The following is a 19,171-nucleotide window of genomic DNA, read 5'->3' as shown; positions in this document are numbered from 1 at the left end:
CATTTACCTGGTATTAGGTCTTATAAGTAATCTAGAGTGATTTAAAGTATATGAGAGGATGTGCATAGGTTCTATGCAAATACTACACCACTCTATACAAAGGACTTGAGCATTTGCAGAGTTTGGTATCCACGGGGATCCTGGCACCAATCTCTTGCAGATACTGAGGGACAACTGTACCAAGCATTTATGAACTCTTAATCGTAGGACCACCCTATGAGGTAGAACTGCCACCATTCTCTTTATACAGAGAAGGAAACTGTTGCCCAGAGAGGTTAAGTAACTTGCCCAAGGTCCCTCAGCTAGAAAGCAGTAGACCCGGGCTTCGAACACAAGCAGACTGGCTGGAGAACATGAGTCCTTACCTAGCTGACCAAAGGAATATCGAGGATGTTCATCACTGAGTTACTTACAATAGCACAGAGTTGGAAGCAGCCTAACATCCAATAAAGGGAGAATGGTTAAATAAAGTACTGGACAACCATATGACAGATGCAATGCACCCACTTACACATCTGCGTTCCTCTCCCCTCACGGCGCCACCACAGCCCCTCAAACCCGCAGGGACTGACCACATGCCTTCTGAACCACTCAAACCCACCTGTCCGTCTCCCCACTGCCACAGCCTGACTTGATGCCCATTTTTTGTGGGGTTTTTTTGGCAACGGCTTCGTCAAACTTCTTTAAAACCACCTGCCTTCTATCACGCTTCCAAAGTGTAAGGAAGCAGTTGTCACACCCTAGTCACAGGGCCAGCCCATCTCACGAGGAGGCTTTGTGTGAATTGGGAAGAAGCACCCCTTCTCTAAGACATTCCGCTTCCTCCCATCAGAAGTTTAGTAACACACAGCTCCAGGATGTATCCAGTTTGAATAGCAGCCCCCAGAGGAGGTACCCTCATGCAGCGCAGAATCCCCACAAGTGGACAACCTGCCTGTGACAGTCTGTGGATCCTCCTCAGGGCAGTAAACAAACAGACAAACACCCCTTTGAATTAACTGGAAATCATGTCATAGGAAGAAAGAAAAAAAAAAAAGCTTGGCCTAGCATCGATAACTATCAAATAAATTATATAACCTGATATTTTTCCTACTTTTGATCACTGTCTTTCTACCATGTCCTCATTGGTAATCACATTAACAGACAGTCCATATAAGAAAGAATACACAGGTCCAATAAACAGAAACATTAAACCTCTCATAGCAAAGGAGTGCCAAGTCAAAACAGTACCAGTTCAGCAAATATTTTTTTAAATTAAAAAACACGGCACTTCTGGGATGGGGTGAAACCATCACTGACACAGTATTGGTGGAAGTTTCCCATTTGTATGTTTCTGGAAGGTAATTTGAATTCTAGAAGCAATATGTATTTCAAGCTCTCGAAATGATTATCCAAAATTGTACTCTGGAATAAACCCTAAATAAACAAAAAAGATACACATGGAGATTCATGTATAAGAAGATTAATTAATCCTCCAAGTATAACAAGATGAACTGCAGTACTATTTATAATAAAAATACAAGCAGCCAGTATTTGTTGACTAACAATATACCTGGTGCCATTATAATCACCTGACATGTATTAACTCATTTAATCCTCGCGACAACCCTATGGGGTGATAACTCTTGCTATTATCATTCTATACATAAAGAAATGGAGGCACAGAAAGGTCAGGTGATTTGCCTAAGATCACAGAGCAAGCAAGTAGCAAAGGCAGGATCTGAACCCAGGATACCCAGGGCCAGAGCATGCATGATTAATCATTGTGTTGCTAGCCCTCCCTTCTTGATAACAGTAAAAAACTTAAAAGAATGTGTCTCCTGATGTGAAAATATAATTTTTTTAAAAAACGTTAGGGGTGGGGGGCTTCCCTGGTGGCTCAGTGGTTGAGAGTCCGCCTGCCGATGCAGGGGACGCGGGTTCGTGCCCCAGTCCGGGAAGATCCCACATGCCACGGAGCAGCTGGGCCCGTGAGCCATGGCCACTGAGCCTGCGCGTCCGGAGCCTGTGCTCCGCAACGGGAGAGGCCACAACAGTGAGAGGCCCACGTACCGCAAAAAAAAAAAAAAAAAGTTAAGGGTGGGCAAAACTTTATCATCCAACAAAACAAGCAAGGATGAGTTAAAATACATTATAACACGCTCATGCAATGGTGAACCGTGTCGATATCAAGATCACTGGAGACAAGGGAAATTTCTCATGGTAAGGAGAGCAGGACAGGAAACTACACAATGGGATCTATCCCCCAAATCAATGTCACTGGAAAGAAAAAGATGGTCAATTTTGTATGGCACTCAGAAGGCCCCCTGACCTGTGGTCTTCTCGGTAAACACGACTTTGGACTCGGCCGTGAAGTTCTGTCCCGTGAGGATCATCTGCTGGCCCCCGTAGACCAGGCAGCTGTCGATGTCTTGTCTTTCCACCATGGGCAGCTCATGGGCGGATCGCTGGGCTGCGGGCGGGAGAAAAAGAAGACAGTGTGATGACAGGAGACGCCCATGCAGAATCGTCCAGTGATTTCACAGGAACGGGACACAATGCACTCTGCCCACCTTGGTCACTTGTTGTCATTGCAAACATGGAAGCCTCACCCCTGGCAACCAGTGACTATGCAAATGTTATGCTCTTGTCAAAATGCCCCAAGTAATTTCGGCTAATTTTCTCCTAACAACACTTTTCATTTTCGTGAATCGAGAGACAGATGCCTGTTCTCCTTTGAGGGAGGAAAGGAGAGTAAGAATTTGATTTTTTTTTTTTTTAATAAAAGGATGGGCAAATCAACTTTTTTGTAAGAGATTTCCTTTGCTAGAACGTACTCTCTTCTCCTGCACTTGATGTCAGCAACACACGAAGGGCTCACGGATGTAAACTTCAGGACCTGATTCCTAAAGGTTCAGATGCCTTGGCCTTGGAATTCGTTTGCCATCCTGAACATGATTTGCCCCCATCACTTCTCTGACCACACTTCCTAGAACTCCCCCTTGCTCACTCTGCTCCAGTCACACTTCTAGAATGTTCTCACCATCTCTCAAACATACATCGCATGCTCCTATCTTTCAATGTCTGCCCCTTCAAGTCTTTCTCTCTGGAAGGTTCTTCCCTGATTACCCGCATGGCTACCTTCCTTACTTCTTGCAGGTTTCTCCTCAGATGTCACCTCCTCAGGGCAGCTTCCTTACCCCTACCCTTCCATTCTCCCCCTCAGATTAAAACAGCAGTACCCATCCTCTCTCCATCTGTCTGGCTGTGTCTCTCCCTCTTTCCCCTTTATCCTGCTTAATCATTTCCAAAGAACTTTCCACTTTCAGACGCACTACATGTAGCTTTATTGGTTAATCTGTCTTTCGTCTCTTCCCCACGAGAACGTGAGCCCAGGAGGGAGGAGCGTCGCTTTGGGCATGCTGTGAGCCCAGGGCTGGGGACAGTTCCTAGGACTTAGCAGGGGATGCCTGAGATGGATGGATGCAAGTACTGATAGATGGAAGGAAGGGAGGAAAGAAAGAGAGAGAGAGGGAGGGAGGGAGGAAGGGTTGATGGATGGATGGATGGAGATATGTATGGATACAGATGTGTCTCAATATATCTTGACACACATATACATATCGATATCTCTACACATCTGCACCTACATCTTCATCTGTATCTACAATGAGGAATGGCACAGGCTGAGTGTTTAACCACAATGACATATTTGAATGCTCACAGTAACCTTCTAAGAAAAGAAGTACTAAAATTATTCACCTTTGGGGAGCAAACGAAAGCCTAGGAGAAGTCAGATGGGGTGACGCTTAGATCTGACCCCTCCAGAACTGGTTTGTCCAGCTCCAGAACCCCATCTCCTAGCCCCTCCAGCCAACCAATTCTTCTGAAGGTGGGCTGCAGGAAAGAATGAAGACCCTCTCCAGATGCCTTTCCTGGGCAGGGTGAGAAATGGGTCCCATCCAGCATGAGGGACCATCTCCTCGGCCTCGCCTTGGCAGCGTGGGCCGAAGAGGCCGGCCCTCCCTGGGTGAGTCAGCCTGAGCTCCTGGCGTTCCTCCCAGAGCCCAAGAACTGGGCAGAGGGCCAGCCCTTTCCGTGCCAGGGGCCTGCGGACCTCCCCATCTGGGAGCCGGGGACGCAGCCACGTGAGGCCCGAGGCTCAGACCCAACCCTGTCCTCCTGGCTGGCCTGGGCCTCCAGGTCCAGCACCCCCCTCCCTTCGGCCCCAGAGCCACGTTGAAATCAGTCCCTTCAGGAGCAGACACACACTTGGTGACATTTAAGGAGTCTGCTGCGGACCAGACGCTCCCAGACACTTTACACTGAAAACGCAGCCGGATGACTCTCAGTGATGGCCCTGCCGGTATCTTCCCATCCCAGGCTCGGCCCAGGCTCTCTGTTCCCAGGGGCCCACCAGCCAGCGCCGTGCTAAGGGGCTGCCAGTTAAGAGTACGTATTAAAAAGGCCTCTCTGCAGAAGCTGCTAATTTCTCCCACATGGGCCAGGTTATTAAGCCTTTCTTTCAACAGAGGAGTTCTGTATGACTTCCTAATTGAGCTGCCACCAATGGGGATTTACTAGCAGTGAAAGCAGCAGCCACACCGCCTAGAAGAGCAGGTCCCAGCTTTTAAGATCTGCCTTTGATGCATTCAGGGGGCCAGTGGGGGCTTTTGGTCCCAGGGATGGGTGGGGAGGCGGCAAGAGCCATCCTTCCCATTTTGCAGGTGGAAAGCCTGAGTCATGGCTCCTGGGCAAGCCGGCCAAGGGCTCCCAAGCCAGCGAGGCCGGGGCCTGGACGTGGCCATGAGCTCTCAGCAGTGGGCGGGAGGCTGGACCAGACGGCTGCTCTGTGAATCACTGTGCATTGCTGTGAACACAACTCTGCTATTTCCTGAAGCAAACTCATTGCTTCTCCCTCCACAGCCTCACAGTTTCAAGCAACTAACTGATTCTCCCTTTGCCAAGTCTGCATTTCCTGCTCCTTCCCCTTACTGAAGGAAAACTATCTTTTCTAATGAAAATTTAAAGAGTCCAGTCCGGCTTCCTGTGAGCTCTTATCTGGACTCCAGTCTTGCAACTCCAAGTGTGGGCCGAGCACATCAGCATCAAGGGAAGGGGGGGGCGGTATTATTAGAGGTGCAGAACCTCGTGCCCCACCCCAGACCTACTGAACCCACATCTGCAGCTTAACAAGGAATCCAGGTGATTCTTATGAGCTATCAAGTCTGAGAAGACCTGCTTAGTGCTGGCTACACATTAGAATCAGCTGGGGAGTTGAACCAATAATGACCCCCTGGCCCTAATTCTACCATTTTACAGACAGAAAGACAGACGCTCAGAACTCGCTTCACGGAGAGGCAGCTCCTGGCTGGGTGAGGCTGTCGTGTTGGAGGGTCCTCAGTTCTAGCGCAAGTCCCCACCAGGTGATCCTTGCACAGGGCTTCCCAGCTCTAAACCTCACTTTTCCCATCTGAAAAATGGGGCTGTTAGCAGACCCATCTCACAGGCTGTTGTGAGGGTTAAATGGGAGAATTCACAGAAAGTGTACTTGGCTCAGTAAACACCGGCCAGTATGGCGAACGGGAAGAGCTGGAGCTCCCTGAGCAGCTGCCCTGTGCTCAGCGCCGGGAACCACTGTTGTCTTAGCTATTTCACCAAGTAAGTACGGACCGTGTCCACGTGGTTACACACAGCACTGCTCTCTTCACTGCTGTTCTTGGTGGATCCCGACCCAAAACCCAGGTTTCTTGGCCCTGAATCCCAGCATTTTTCAAAGGGAGCTTCCCGGGTCACCTGCAGCCTAATCACCTGGTTGGGGGGGGGTGCTTAATAAAAATGCAGCTTCCCCAGGCCACACCCCCCCCCCCCCCCCCCCCAGAATCTCCTAGAGGAGCCTGGACATTTGCATTTAAACAATCTTTCCAGGCGACTTGTTACACACATTCTGTTTGACAGCCAGGTCTCACACTTAAGACGCCACCTGAGGACGAGAAGACCTCCTCCAGGGGAGGCCCCCCCCGCATCCTCAGAGAGCCCAGAGGCAAAGCAAATGAATCCAATTAGCCCCTGAAAGAGGAACTGAAGACAGGCAGACAGCAACCAAAACCACCCTCCTGGGGTCCACTTCCTTCTCCCTCTCTGACGCAGCCTCCAACACCTAGGGCTACCAATTGGGGTGACACGGTCCAGGACCTATGGGAGGGCTCTCTGCAAGCCCACTGGGCCCCCCAGGCCTGAACCACCACCCACAGCCGTCCCCACCGAGTCCCATTCGGCTCTTCGACCACTGGAGATTCCAGACCGTCCAAACCCCAAACCCGGCAGTGTTCTAACCAAACAGGGGGCCACCAGCTTAAAGCCAAGCCCACGGCCCAGGTCTCACCTGTGGGTGGAGGCTAGACCCTCAGCTCTGGCTTAAGCGTCAAGGTGGCCCTCGAAGCCAGGAGACTACCTCAGGCTTCCCTCCTGCCCCTGGATTCTCGCGCGTCATAAAGTGGCTTGGGGCTCCTGTGTTTTATGAGCTCTGAATCAACAGGGCGCTGTTGGTTTAGCCAGTTTGGGTGTTTACTTTCACTAGCAACAGCGGCTGATTGGGAGCAGAGCCGGCGGTAAAGGCTCAGAGAGGGAAATACACACCAGGCGGGGGTCCTCCAGGTCAGCCTGGACAGGGGGCTGCCTGGCCAAGAATGATGGTCTACCCAAGAACCCCAGGAGAGAGGCGGGAGAAGCTGGTCAGGGAAATTTGGTTGTGCAGAGTGGGTAGGTTCTGCTAACAGTGAATAATTACAGCTGCCATAGAGAGTGCCTTGGATTCCAGCACTTTTTATATATGTTTTTGTTTATATTATAAAGCACACACATGAAGAAGCAATTGACGGTCATGGGTCAAAGTAAGGATGCTGCCACGTGAGAGCCTGAGTTCGAAGCCCAGCTCGGTGACATCCAAGCTTTGGGACCTTGGGCAAGTCATTTAATCTCTCTGTGCCTCTGTTTTCTCATCTATAAAATGGGACTCATCATAGGGCCAACCTCAGAGAGCGGTTTGCAGATTAAATGAGCTAACGCACAGGAAGTGTGTGGCGCCTCATCGGGGCTCAATGAATGTCTGTTATGTTTATTTTTATTGCTAAACTTCATGAGACCACAAGCAGGAATGATTCCCATTTTGGAGGTGAGGGCGCTGAGTCTCCCCAAGGAGAAGTCACATGCCTGAGAGCTCACAGCTACGTAAGGCGGACAGACTGTGGGATTCCCCTACCCAGAGGGACCTCTTTTTAGTAAAATGGAGAAGGACCCACTGGGAAAGCCGCCAGCCAGCCCGGACCAGGAGGAGGGCCCCCTTCGGTCTCACTCTGGCCCAAGCTCTGACCACCCCTCATCCCAGCTGCTGTAAACGCTTCCTGTCTGTACATCAGGCCCTGTCCTTGGCTGTGAGCCTGGCCCGGCTGAGCCGGGCCTGGCCCAGAACATGGTGCTGACTCAGGCCTCGCCGGGGAGGGGCTGGGAGCAGGGCTGGCAGACCGGCCCCTCAGGCTCCCTCAGACCCCGCCCTGGCCACTGATGGGTCTTCCCTGGGAAGCGGGACCCTGGGGCAGAGGAACCCAATTCTCCCCGAGTGTGGGGTTCACCTCTGGCAGGGACCTGTCAGCATTCACGGCACGGGACTGGGGCGCGGTGTCTGCAAATGCAGGGGGTCTGCAGTGCATGAGACCACCTGCCCGTTCTGACCTCAGGGGGTCTCAGCTTCCTCATACGGAAAAAGGAGCACAAACAACGGCCCTGAAAGACTGGTACCTCTCGTCCAATCCCCACAGTGCCGGGTCCATAGGAGGGGCTCTTATTCTTCTCCATTCCAACACATTAACAAGGAGCCCCCGCGGAATATTCCCACATATCTCCAGTAACCAAGACCCTTACAGGGGGCTCCATGAATCTCCATTTGACTAATGAGCTCCCTGGTCACTGGAGGACCCAGGCAGCCCAGACAGAGAAAAGGACATGGGTTTTTAACCCCCAGCTCTTGCCCCTTCCCTCGCCAGCCACGTGACTCCCAGATCAGTCAGCCCTTCTGAACCTCAGCCCGCTAGATATAAGCTCAGAGTCTCTGAGTCTTCCCAGGCTACGATGAGGGTAGAAACAAGTTAATAGATGTGACAGCTGGGGGCAGGTGGCAGCTCTTAAATAAAGGGGAGTTTTGCCTCCCCAGCCCCGCCAAACTAGCTCAGTAAAAGGCCATAATCGCAGGGTCAGGTAACCATATCAATCAGTGGAGAAGCCACCCCAATCCTGGGCTCCCCAAAAACCCAGCTTTCCTGTAATCACCACGCAGCCAACCCACAGCACCAGACAGATAATCATCTAAGCTCCTCTCAGCAGCAGGGCTTGCGGCTAGCTGCCAGCTCACCTGAAACAATTAGTGTTTGTTAAACTCCCACACCTACTGCTGCCTGGGCTGTGGGCTCTCGGCAGTGACAGAGTGGCAACCAGAGGTATGTCACGTCTGCCTTGCAGAGCTACAGGGAGGGCTGCAAGTGGGAAAATATGAGACATACCAGAAGAGAGGCATTGGGGTTATTCTACTGTACTGAGATAGGTACTACTACCATCCCCATTTTACAGATGAGACAACTGAGGCACAGAGTGCTAAGTAACTTCCCCGGGACTAAACAGCTAGTAAGTGGCAGAGGCAGGATGTGAACCCAGACCCACAGTCCTAACCATCACCCTAACCCTGCTTCCTCCCAACATGTTGGTTTTCTGATGTTTCTGAATGTGATCCCTTAGTCATCGCTTAAAAGCCACCTTAGAGAGCCAGGGCAGACAAAGGCCTGGCCTACCTGCCCTCTGCCCAAATTTCACCCAAGATTTACTGCTACAGGGTCTCGAGGGAGACAGTCCACTGCAGAGTGGTGGGAGGGTGGCCACAGTTCCCTAAGGGTCGCTGATCTGGTCTCCAGTTTATATGAGATGACGTCACCCTTTGGAGTTCTGGCCCAAATTAGTCTGTCACTCATGATGTAGCTCAACCTTGGTGTCCTGGGATCCAGCAGGACATGGTCGTCACAGTTGGCTTGGTCCCTTACTAGCTGTGTGACCACAGGCAATTAGTTTAACCTCTCTGTGCTTCAGTTTTCCCATCTATAAAATTGGAACAGATGCTGAGTTCCTGGTGTCCTCCCAATGATTTAGCAGCAACAGAGAAAGTGCTCGACATACAGTAGGTGACTGATAATAGTTCCTTGTCCTTTACCTCTTCCCCTTCATGTCCCCCTCACGTCCTACCTTCCTTCATTTGGTCTTCAAGTATTTATTAGCATCTACTCTGTGCCAGGCACTGTGCTAAACAAGTTTTAAAATATAAATCACATCATGCCAGTCCCTTATGTAGAACTCAAGGCTTCCCGTTTCACTTAGAATAAAATCCAAAGTCCCCTGCTTCCTCTCAGACCTCACCTCCTACACCTCTCCCTACCCGTCACTCCACACTGCCTCCCCGGCTGCCTTTCTGTTCCCTGACGATGGCAAGCTTATCCCTGCCTTAGGGCTTTGCACCTGCTCTACCCTCCAGCTGGGCCATGCTCCCCCGTCACTCAGGTCCAGGTTAACAAGCCACCTGTTCAGAGAGGTCTTCCCTGGTCAGAATGACTAAGGTTGCTGCTCCCCCACCCCCAAGTCACTAACACATGATCTTTGTTATTTTCACCATGACAGCTAGCTCTGTTTGAAATGATGTCTCTGCCTGCTTGCTGACTGTGGGTTTTCCCCACTAGAATGTGGCCTCCATGATGGCCACGACTCTGGTTTGGTCACCGCTGCATCCCCAGTTCCTAGTACTATATGATGCACTCCAAATATATTTTTAATTAAAAGAATAATGTTAAGGGGCCTATAAGAATCATGTGGGTCGTTTTGGCTTCTGGAAGGAGCAGATGGGCAAGAGAGCATCTCTGATTTATGAAGCAAAGCAAAATCAATTTGCCTGTCTGATCTCACTAATTCTAAGGATTTCCATACAGCACTGCTGTGTGATCCCCCATCTTCCACGTCAGACTTAGGAGCGTGTAGTGGAGGAGTAAAGGGGAGGTGGTGAGGGAGGCAACAGTCTTCGGTTGTCTAAGCTCTCACTTTCAGAAAAAGGCATACGAAACGACTGAATTTCCATACGGAAAACAACGCAACTGGACCCTATCTCACACCATACACAAAAATTAACCTGATATGGTTTGTATCCCTAAACCTAAAAGCCAGAATCAAAAACCTTCTAGAAGAAAACAGAAGAGAAGATGTCTGCTACCTTCAGATAGGTGGCGATTTCTTGGGAGAATATAACGAGTAATAATCCCAAAAGAAAAGAAAAGAATATACTAGACTTCATCAAAATAAAATATTGATGCTCTTAATAAGACACAATTGAGAAAAGAAATAGGCAAGCCACAGACCGGGGCAAAATATTCATAATACATAAATCTGACAACAGGTTCATACCCAGTGCAAAAGGAACTACTGTATATTAACAATAAAAATATGAGTCACCCAATAAAAAATGGGCAAAAGCTCTGAACAAACACTTCACCAAAGAAGACACAGGACAGCCAATAAGCACACAGATTAGGGCTCAGCGTCATTAGTCTTTAGGGAAATGCAAATTATGGGTTATGCACAATGAGATACCATTTTACTCACTGTAATGGCTACAATTAGAAAGACTGGCAAAGCCAAATATTAGTGAGCAGGTGGAATTCTCAGACACTCTTGTACAGAGTGTAAAACGATTTGGAAAATACAGAAATTGGAACATATGGGTTTTTTTCCCCGTGACCCAGCAATTCCATTACCGGGTATTTACCCAAAAGAAATGAAAGCATCTGTCCACAAAGGCCTTGAAGGGGAATGTTCATAGCAGCCTTATTCATGATCCCCAAACCCCAGAAACAACCCAAATGTCTATCAGTGGTAAATAAACAATCGTTATATTCATACAATTGAATACTGTTCAGCAATAAAAAAAAAAAAAAAAGAATGAACCAGCAAATCACGCAGTGACAGTGACGGATCTCAAAAACATCATGCTATAAGTAAAACAAACCAGACGGTACTATACGGTACTATTCCATTACATGAAGTTCTAGAATGGGGAAAGCGCATCTATGGTTACAGAAATCAGAACAGTGCTTGCCTGTGTATGGGGCTGGGGAGGGGGCACTGGCTGAGGGGTAGAAGGAAACTTTCAGGAACGAAGGAAAACGCCCTGTATCTTGTTTGGAGTGGTGGTCACACTGGTGTATACGATTGTCAAAACCACTGAACAGAAGATTTACGGTCTGTGCAATTTAGTGTATCTTAATTATACCTTGGTAAAACACAATTATGTCATGAAAAGGGAGAGACTGAAAACACCACGTGAGAAAAGCCATTTTCTAGTCCACACCTCATACCCATGCCCCCAGTTCCTGCAAAACGAGCAAAGTGAATTTATACTCTGTGCTCTGAGCGGGCAGGGCCCGGGGGGAAATTGCTTTAGGTGTTTCCTGAAATGTGATGCACAGAGAGGCCCCTTTGCAGGGCAAGGAGAAAACCCAAGGAAAGTTCTCACGGGAGAAGGCATCTGCCCCTGGGGACACATCCACTCTGTCTCATGGCTGCCTCTCTCTCCTGCTGGGCAGCCTGGGGACACTGTTTTCACACTTTCATTTTTTTCAACAAACATTCTAGAGACAGTTGCTATGTGCCAGGCCCTGGCTAACGCCCACTGGTCCCTAACCTTACCTAAGAGAGGTTGATAAGTAAATTGGGTGTCAGTGCACAGAGAGGGGACCCTATACCCTGTGGGGTGAGGGCAAGCTTCGTCCTCGAGGGGCCATCTAAGCTGGGGCCTTGGATAAGGAGGGGTTAACTAAGCAACTGAAGGATGCGGGAACCCCACCTCCCAGCAGTAGGTCTCTAACTTTGCCGCATGTCAGAATCACTAGGCATCTCTGAAAGTCTCCGGGTTCAGGGCTCAACGCAGACCAACTGAATCAGAGTTTCTGGGGTGGGATTCAGGCATCCTATTTTTTCTTAGAAGCCCCAGGTGATTCCAACATGCAGCTAAGATTGCTCTGGATGGAGGTGACAGCATAGGCAGAAGCCTAGGAGCCAGAGGAGGATGCCCGTGCATTTGGGAATTGCAGAGCAGAGAGAAGAGTGAAGCCGAGAAATGCAGCTGAGGAGGTGTCGTGGGTTGAACTGAGCCGCCATCAAGACTTCCTGCCCACCCAGAACCTCAGAATGTGACCTCATTTGGAAACAGGGTCTTCAATGATGTGAATAAGGATGAAGATGAAATCATCCTGGATTGCGGGGTCCTAAACCCCATGAGAGTGTCCTTAGGAGAGAGAAAAAAGGGCACACAGAGAAGGCCATGTGAAGATGGAGGTAGAGATTGGAGTGATGTGTCTACAAGCCAAGGAACGCTGGTGATCGCCGGCCACGACCGGAGGAGAGGGGCCTGGAACAGGCTCTCCCTCCCTCAGAGCCTCCAAGAAGGAACCAGTCCTGATGACACCTTGATTTAGGGCTTCTGGCTTTCAGATCTGTGGGAGAAGCAATTTCTGTGGCTGGAAGGCTCCCAGGTGGTGGTAATTGTCTTCGCCAGCCCTGGGAACTCGCACAAGAGGGAAGCAAGGGTTCCACCAGCACAAGGGAACTTGGAGTTGAAGCTGAGAGCTCTCAGGAACCCAGGGGGTAAGGCGAACTGTCCCATTCCAAGGGTCCCAGATGAGGAAAGGCTGCCCACAGCTGGGACCGTGTGCAGGGTCTCTGTTGGGCAAGACAAGGGTGTTGCCTCCTGACCTCTTCCACGTTCTCCTCCAGGTGGGAGGAGGGTGGGGCAGCCTCCAGAGCTTGGGAGACACAGAAGGTTCGAAAGAGTCTCTGCTGAGAATAGGGGAGGGAACTCAAAGGACCTCCCTGGCAACACTGAAGATCCGCTGGAAACAGAAAATAGAAACATGGGGTGTCCCTCTGTGCACAGGTGAGATGTGCCCTTGGGCACACAGGCCTATAATAAATAGAAGAGATCTGCCTTTCTAGCAAGTAACTCCACTTTCCAAAGAGTGGCCTCCAGTAGCTTGTTGCAGACTTTTCTACTAGATTCTGAGAACTCAACCTTGATCCCTGAGACATCACGTAAAAGACATCTCCAAAGTAAATAAGGCAGCCTTGCAAATAAGCACCAGCCCACTGAGTGTTTTTCTTACCAACCTACCTTCCCCAAGGGGTGGACATGAAGTCAATTAGTCAACACATATTTACTGTACACATACTGTGTTGATACATGTCACAGACTAATTTGTCAACAAATGCTGAATATCTCCGTAAGGATCAAACAGTCATTCAATTAGTCCATAAATGCTGATGGAACTGCCAGACAGAACAAAGAAGGAGATAAAAATGACAGAAGGCTCTGCCTTCCCTCCGCGAGAGGGAGAGTGGCCCATCGGTAGCTCCACTTGGTATTGCCAGAGAGGCTGCTGGTGCCGAAACCAAAAGAAGCTATTTCACAGAACTAGAAAGTTGGAGACTCTGCCTCTGCTCCCTACCGAGTAAATGAGTAAATCACCTTAACAAGAAATCACCTTACCAAGAAAGTCTCAGTTTCCTTATCTGTCAAAGCACAGTAGTTCAATCGGCCAAACACGTCTTTATAAGAATAGGAAAACAAAAAACTGCTATGTTCAAAGTTCACGCAACTTTTAACACCCTGAGGATCTTGCTGGAGGTGCGTGCAACCAGTGATGACCCTTAAAGTCTCAGATTGACAGGAGATAGAATGACTTGAAGGACCCAAAGATGGAGAGAACAGGAGCTCCTATCAACGGTCCCTCCTGAGGCCTCCTGACCCCCACCTTGCTGCAAACCACAGCCCCATCCTGGAGACTGAGTCATTTGCCAGAAAGGCAAGACCTTATCTTCTCAAAATCCCCGAAATCACTGAGGAAGAGCCTGAGTTTCCTTCCCCAAATGTCTTGAGATGTTCAAAACCAAGACCAGGGTGGGGCAGTCACCACGACTAGCACTTGGGGGACAGGGGTGGGGTCTGCTGGGCAGAGGAGGGGAATTCCTCCACTGTTTCTGTGATGATGTTTTTCAAACGCTTGTTTTCCTCTGTTGTCTGCTGTTGGGTCTTTCTCCTCTAACTTCAGAGCACAAACTCACCACCACATTCAGCCTGGTCCCCCATCCTGACTCACCAGCCTGGAAGAGATCACAGGCCTCCCTCATCCTTTTCCAAAGACCAATCAAGACCAAGTTCTGGCTTCTCTACCAAAGAGGGTCCGCCCTCTCCTCTTGCTGGCTGAAGGCCAGTCTTCCTCAATGCTTTCTGCATAAAATATTCATACTTTCCCTTTCCTAATTAGTGTCTAATTAAGACTACCTCTGATGAAACCAAGCCACGTGCAGTTCTCAGCTGACCTACAAAGTATTTTGACTTTGTTGTCGCTTTTCTTAAAAATCAGGAGATTATTGGTTTATCTTAAAAACAAAATCAGGGGCTTCCCTGGTGGCGCAGTGGTTGAGAGTCCGCCTGCCGATGCAGGGGACATGGGTTCGTGCCCCGGTCCGGGAAGATCTCACATGCCGCGGAGCGGCTGGGCCCGTGAGCCATGGCCACTGAGCCTGGGCGTCCAGAGCCTGTGCTCTGCAACGGGAGAGGCCACAGCATTGAGAGGCCCGCGTACCACAAAAAAAAAAATCAGATTTGGCCACACTGAGTCGACACTCCCACATGGAAACACTGGCTGGATTTGGGTAACAGCAACCCATTTAGGTGGGGAACGTGCCACCCTGGCCCCCAGTCTCTACCACTACTACCCACCCAACCCACTCCACTCACGTCCACGACCTCCCTCGTCTCTGCAGGCAGCTGATTCTGTGACACCTAATTATGGTAAAGTGTCCAGTAAAAAGGTGGGAAAAAAACCCTGAAACATAATTGAATATGGAGCATTATTGTAAGAGCACAAAAATATTCTTAGAAGAACGAGACTTTGTAAAACTAATAAAAACAGCTTTTGTTTCTGGAACAATGCTTACTTCTTTCTTTATGCTTTTAAAAATGACTTCTCAACTCTCAAAAGCTGAGCAGACAATAAGCTTTGTCACCTCTAACTACAAAATCCAACAACAAACTTGCCCAAAGTACCTAAGAATGATCTCAAAGTGATTTCTTCTTTTGAAGCCTAATGTAGCTGGGCCAGGTCTCTGCTCAGAGACCTTCCGAACAGCAGATCTTGGCCACTCTGTACTGGATTCTGAAAATCTTCTGCATCTTTGTGTGGGTTAGCTTACACCAGACTGTAAGCTCACTGACGACAGAGAAAACATCTTGCTCATCTGCAGGCCCCCAGCACAGCACCAGACACTGAGCAGATTCTCAGTAAACGCCCAGGGATGGGCTGAGGGTGATGGGCTGTGCTGAGGGTGATGGGGACGTGTGGCTCCTGCATGCCAAAGCTCCTGCTCAAATCCCAGCCCTGCTGAGACAAGTTACACTGCCCCTCACCTCTCTCCCTCCTCTTCTCTAAAATGGGCATCATGACACCAGCCATTGCCCAGGACTGCTGTGAGTATTTAAAGAGTACTACACACTGAGCACTTAGCCTAGTGACCAGTGGAGTCACAGCGCGGTAAGCGAGAGCCACTGTGATACTATTATTATTCTACTGAAAGAAAAGAAGAGGAAAAAGGGACTTCCCTGGTGGCACAGTTGATGGGACTCCACGCTCCCAATGCAAGGGGCCCGGGTTCGATCCCTGGTCAGGGAACTAGATCCCACATGCATGCCGCAACTGGGAGTTCGCATGCCACAACTAAGGAGCCCGCCTGCCGCAACTAAGACCCACGCAACCAAACAAATAAATCTAAAAACAAAAAAAGGGGGCACTAAGTACAGTGAACTCACTCCAACTGCATCTACCCTTTTTGAGACCAGCACAACACTTATACATTTCAAATCTTCTAAACTAAGCTGTAGACTACTTATCAGCCATCATTATTTTTGACAGTAAACCCTCCACAAGTAAAGAGAAGCAGAGAGAAACCCTGAAATGTGCTCTGTCTCTGGCCCCTTTGGTCATCTTGGGCCACCGCTGACCCCTGCGGGTCACACATTCTTGCTGGGTACCTTGCCCAGGCTACACCGCCCAGGGTCACATACACTGCACTTGCCAAAAACTGACCCTGCCCAGAACCCAACTTACAGCACTCGATGGGGTTAGATGCTATCTGCAAGGAGACGATCCTTCCGCTGGACTCTGGAATGTGCACCCGGAACACCAGCCTCACCCGTGTGTTCTTCCTCCCGATGTCCGTCTCGCCTTTCCGCAGCTCAATGTCCGCGTTCCGAAGCTTCAGGATCCCCGCACAGTCAATGCTGCCGGAAAGCCAAGAACCCCACTGACAACTGACCATCTCGGGGAGCAGGAAAGGTCACCCGCAAGGGGGGCGGGGGATTGCAATACACGGATAAATTTTTCAGCCAGGAATTTAAACCAAAATGGGGGTAAAACACAAAGTAATTAGCAAAATCCCCCAGTGGAAATCACCCCTCTAGGGAGATTCTGCAGGCTTACTTTTCTACTCTCAAAAGTACCTGAAAAACTCAAAGACGCAACTGGGAAAAATTGATTATGGACTATGCAATAGTAAGAGTAGTCATATGGACATTAAATACCTTGATTTGATAAATGTACTGTGGTCCCGTAAGAGAGCATGCTTGTTCTTAGGAAATGCATGCTTAAGCATTTAAAAGTAAAAAGGCATGAGGTCTGCAACTAACTCACAACCGGTTCAGGAAAAAATAGAGGGGGAGAAAAACAGTAATAAAGCCAATGTGGAAAATGTTAACAATTGGTAAATCTGAGCGAACCGTGTAACAGGGGTTCTTCGTACAATTCTCGCAGTTTTCATGTTTGAGATTATTCTCTAATAAAGTTTTTTAAACTCCAACACACGGGTGCAATGTTTCCCACAGTTTAGCCATATGCATATCCGCTCTGTGAGGTTAGACCTATCTGCATAGTTGTTTAATAATTTTAAGTCAAACAAATTTATAAATGTAAATAAATTTAGCCTCATCCCAAGCAACATAAACCAAAGATGCATAAGTATTCTTCCTCTCAATACACATGAAAAACATCTAGGTCTAGAACTTTGAAAATGGAGACTTTTAAAACAGAAACCTCTGTGGGTCCTTCACAAATTGGGAACCACTGTCTACGGTTGCTTCCATCAACTCCATCCTCCTCCCAAATCCCCGCCACTTGGCCCCATCACTTCCCCATGAAGACCCACTGCCCTCAGCCCCCAGCCCTTACGTTGCCCTCATGTTGTTTTTTGGCTCCAGTGGAATCTCCAGGACTTTGGTGTTGCCCACGATCTTCTCGTAGCTGGTGGTGGTGACGGTTTTCCCCGTGATCCGGTGTACCTGGTAGAAGGCATGGGGCTTAAGGATCCGCTCGTCGGCCGTCCCAATGAAGATCTGAAGCCCCAGCGGCTTGTTTTCCATGTAGCCATGGAGCTGAGGGGGAGAAAACAAAACCAAATTATTACAGCACCATTAACATACAGGGTATGGTGGCTACAGTCCAGCAAACAAAAACATCAAAGAAGCTCATGAGCAGCAGAAAGAACACAGAATTGCTGCAATGTCTAGAGCCATGGAGAATTGGAAGCAACTTGCATGTCCAGCCAGAGGGGGCTGCTTGGATAAATTATAGGGATCCTCTTTAAAATGGAATATTAAGCAGCCCTGAGAAAGACTGTGATAGATCAGAATTGCATTTATGGAGAAACAGCCAGAAACTGTGCTTAATTGGTGACCGGGGGTCAGGGGGTGGCAGTGAGAAGAGAAAATAAGTGGAAACGATAAACCAGAGCTCTTGACAATGGGTTGCCTAGAAAGAAGGAACTTTCAGTTTTTATATGACTATATTCCAATTAACAAGTTAGATTTTATCATTTTAAAAAAGAAAGAGCAAGACAAAAGTACCGTCATCTAAACTGATAGAAAATTAAAGACTGGAAGAAAATATGTATAATGTATAACATGCAAAGGATTAATGCATACAATACATAAAGAGTGCCTACAAGTGAATAAGCGAAGGACAAGATTCCTGGCCATCCTATTGAAAATCGAGTCCTACCCCCATGGCTGTCCCTAGCTCCTTTCCCTTCTTTTTAATCCCATAAAATATACTATATATTTTCTCAATTCCTTTTGCTTGGGTCTTTCTTCTACAACTAGACTATCACCTCATTGAGGGCAGGGATGTCTATTTATTTAACTTGCCACAGAATCCCTAGCATCTAGAATAATGCTTGGCACACAGTAGGCATTCTAGTACGTATCTGCTGAATGAATCAATAATGAATTTTTCAACAGAAAATTGGACAAGAGATTTGAACAGGCAATTCACAGAAAAACAAAGAAAAGCATAGAAAAGATGTTCAACTTGCCTTGTAAACAGGAAAATACAAATTAAACAACTATGAGATATCATTTTTTGCCCATTAGATGGGCACCCATGTAAATATTTGATCATATCAAATGTTTTGGAGGCTGTGAGGACACAGACACTCTCCCATAGCTGATAGGAACACAAACTGGTATAACTATTTTTGGAGTAGCAGTTATTAATATTAAAAATACATATTCCCTATGACCTAATAAATCCACTTCTCCACACTTCAGTATGGACCCCAGATGAAATGCTGTGCATGCAGGAGATATGCACAAAAATGTTTACTAACACGAAGAGAAAAATGAACAATTAGTTTCATCCATCAGGCTTATGAGTAATACATGTCCAGGCTATGAAAGACTACAACAGTTAAAAAACCAGTATGGTAAAGATCCGTGAACTTCACCCGGAAGATCTAAGACATACTATTAAAAAAGAAAAGCAATTCGTAAAAAAAAACATGGATAGCAGGATACAACTTATTTTTTTTAATGCTGAATGTTTCGATCCATTCATTTATACTCATGTAAATGCAATAGGAAAAGGTGTGGAAGGATGCGCTCCAGAGTGACCACATCATGATCACTTCTAGGGATGCAGGAGATCAAGGTTGAGAAGGTGATCAAAGAGGAATTAACTTCATCCACAAAGTTACAGGCAGAAGAGCTGCCTGGAAACTTGTGGAA

At 48.2% G+C, this 19,171-nt stretch overlaps 1 protein-coding gene across 6 annotated transcripts in view; it reads right to left on the bottom strand.

The window, feature by feature from the left end:
- Positions 1 to 19,171, bottom strand: part of NFATC2 (nuclear factor of activated T cells 2) — a 158,363-nt gene that overhangs the window by 63,121 nt on the left and 76,071 nt on the right. For all 6 annotated transcript variants that reach the window (XM_027086982.1, XM_027086981.1, XM_027086985.1 and 3 more), the window contains exons 4-6: positions 17,340 to 17,542; positions 16,224 to 16,396; positions 2,312 to 2,452 (exon numbers count right to left, since the gene is read on the bottom strand). In XM_027086982.1, the coding sequence (XP_026942783.1) occupies positions 2,312 to 2,452; positions 16,224 to 16,396; positions 17,340 to 17,542 (517 nt within the window). The remainder of the gene's footprint in view (positions 1 to 2,311; positions 2,453 to 16,223; positions 16,397 to 17,339; positions 17,543 to 19,171) is intronic.

Source organism: Aethalodelphis obliquidens, unplaced genomic scaffold (assembly GCF_003676395.1).
Source record: "Aethalodelphis obliquidens isolate GAN/ISIS:26980383/991018 unplaced genomic scaffold, ASM367639v1 scaffold57, whole genome shotgun sequence".
Lineage (NCBI taxonomy): Eukaryota > Metazoa > Chordata > Mammalia > Artiodactyla > Delphinidae > Aethalodelphis > Aethalodelphis obliquidens.
This window is presented reverse-complemented; position numbering and strand designations above follow the sequence as displayed.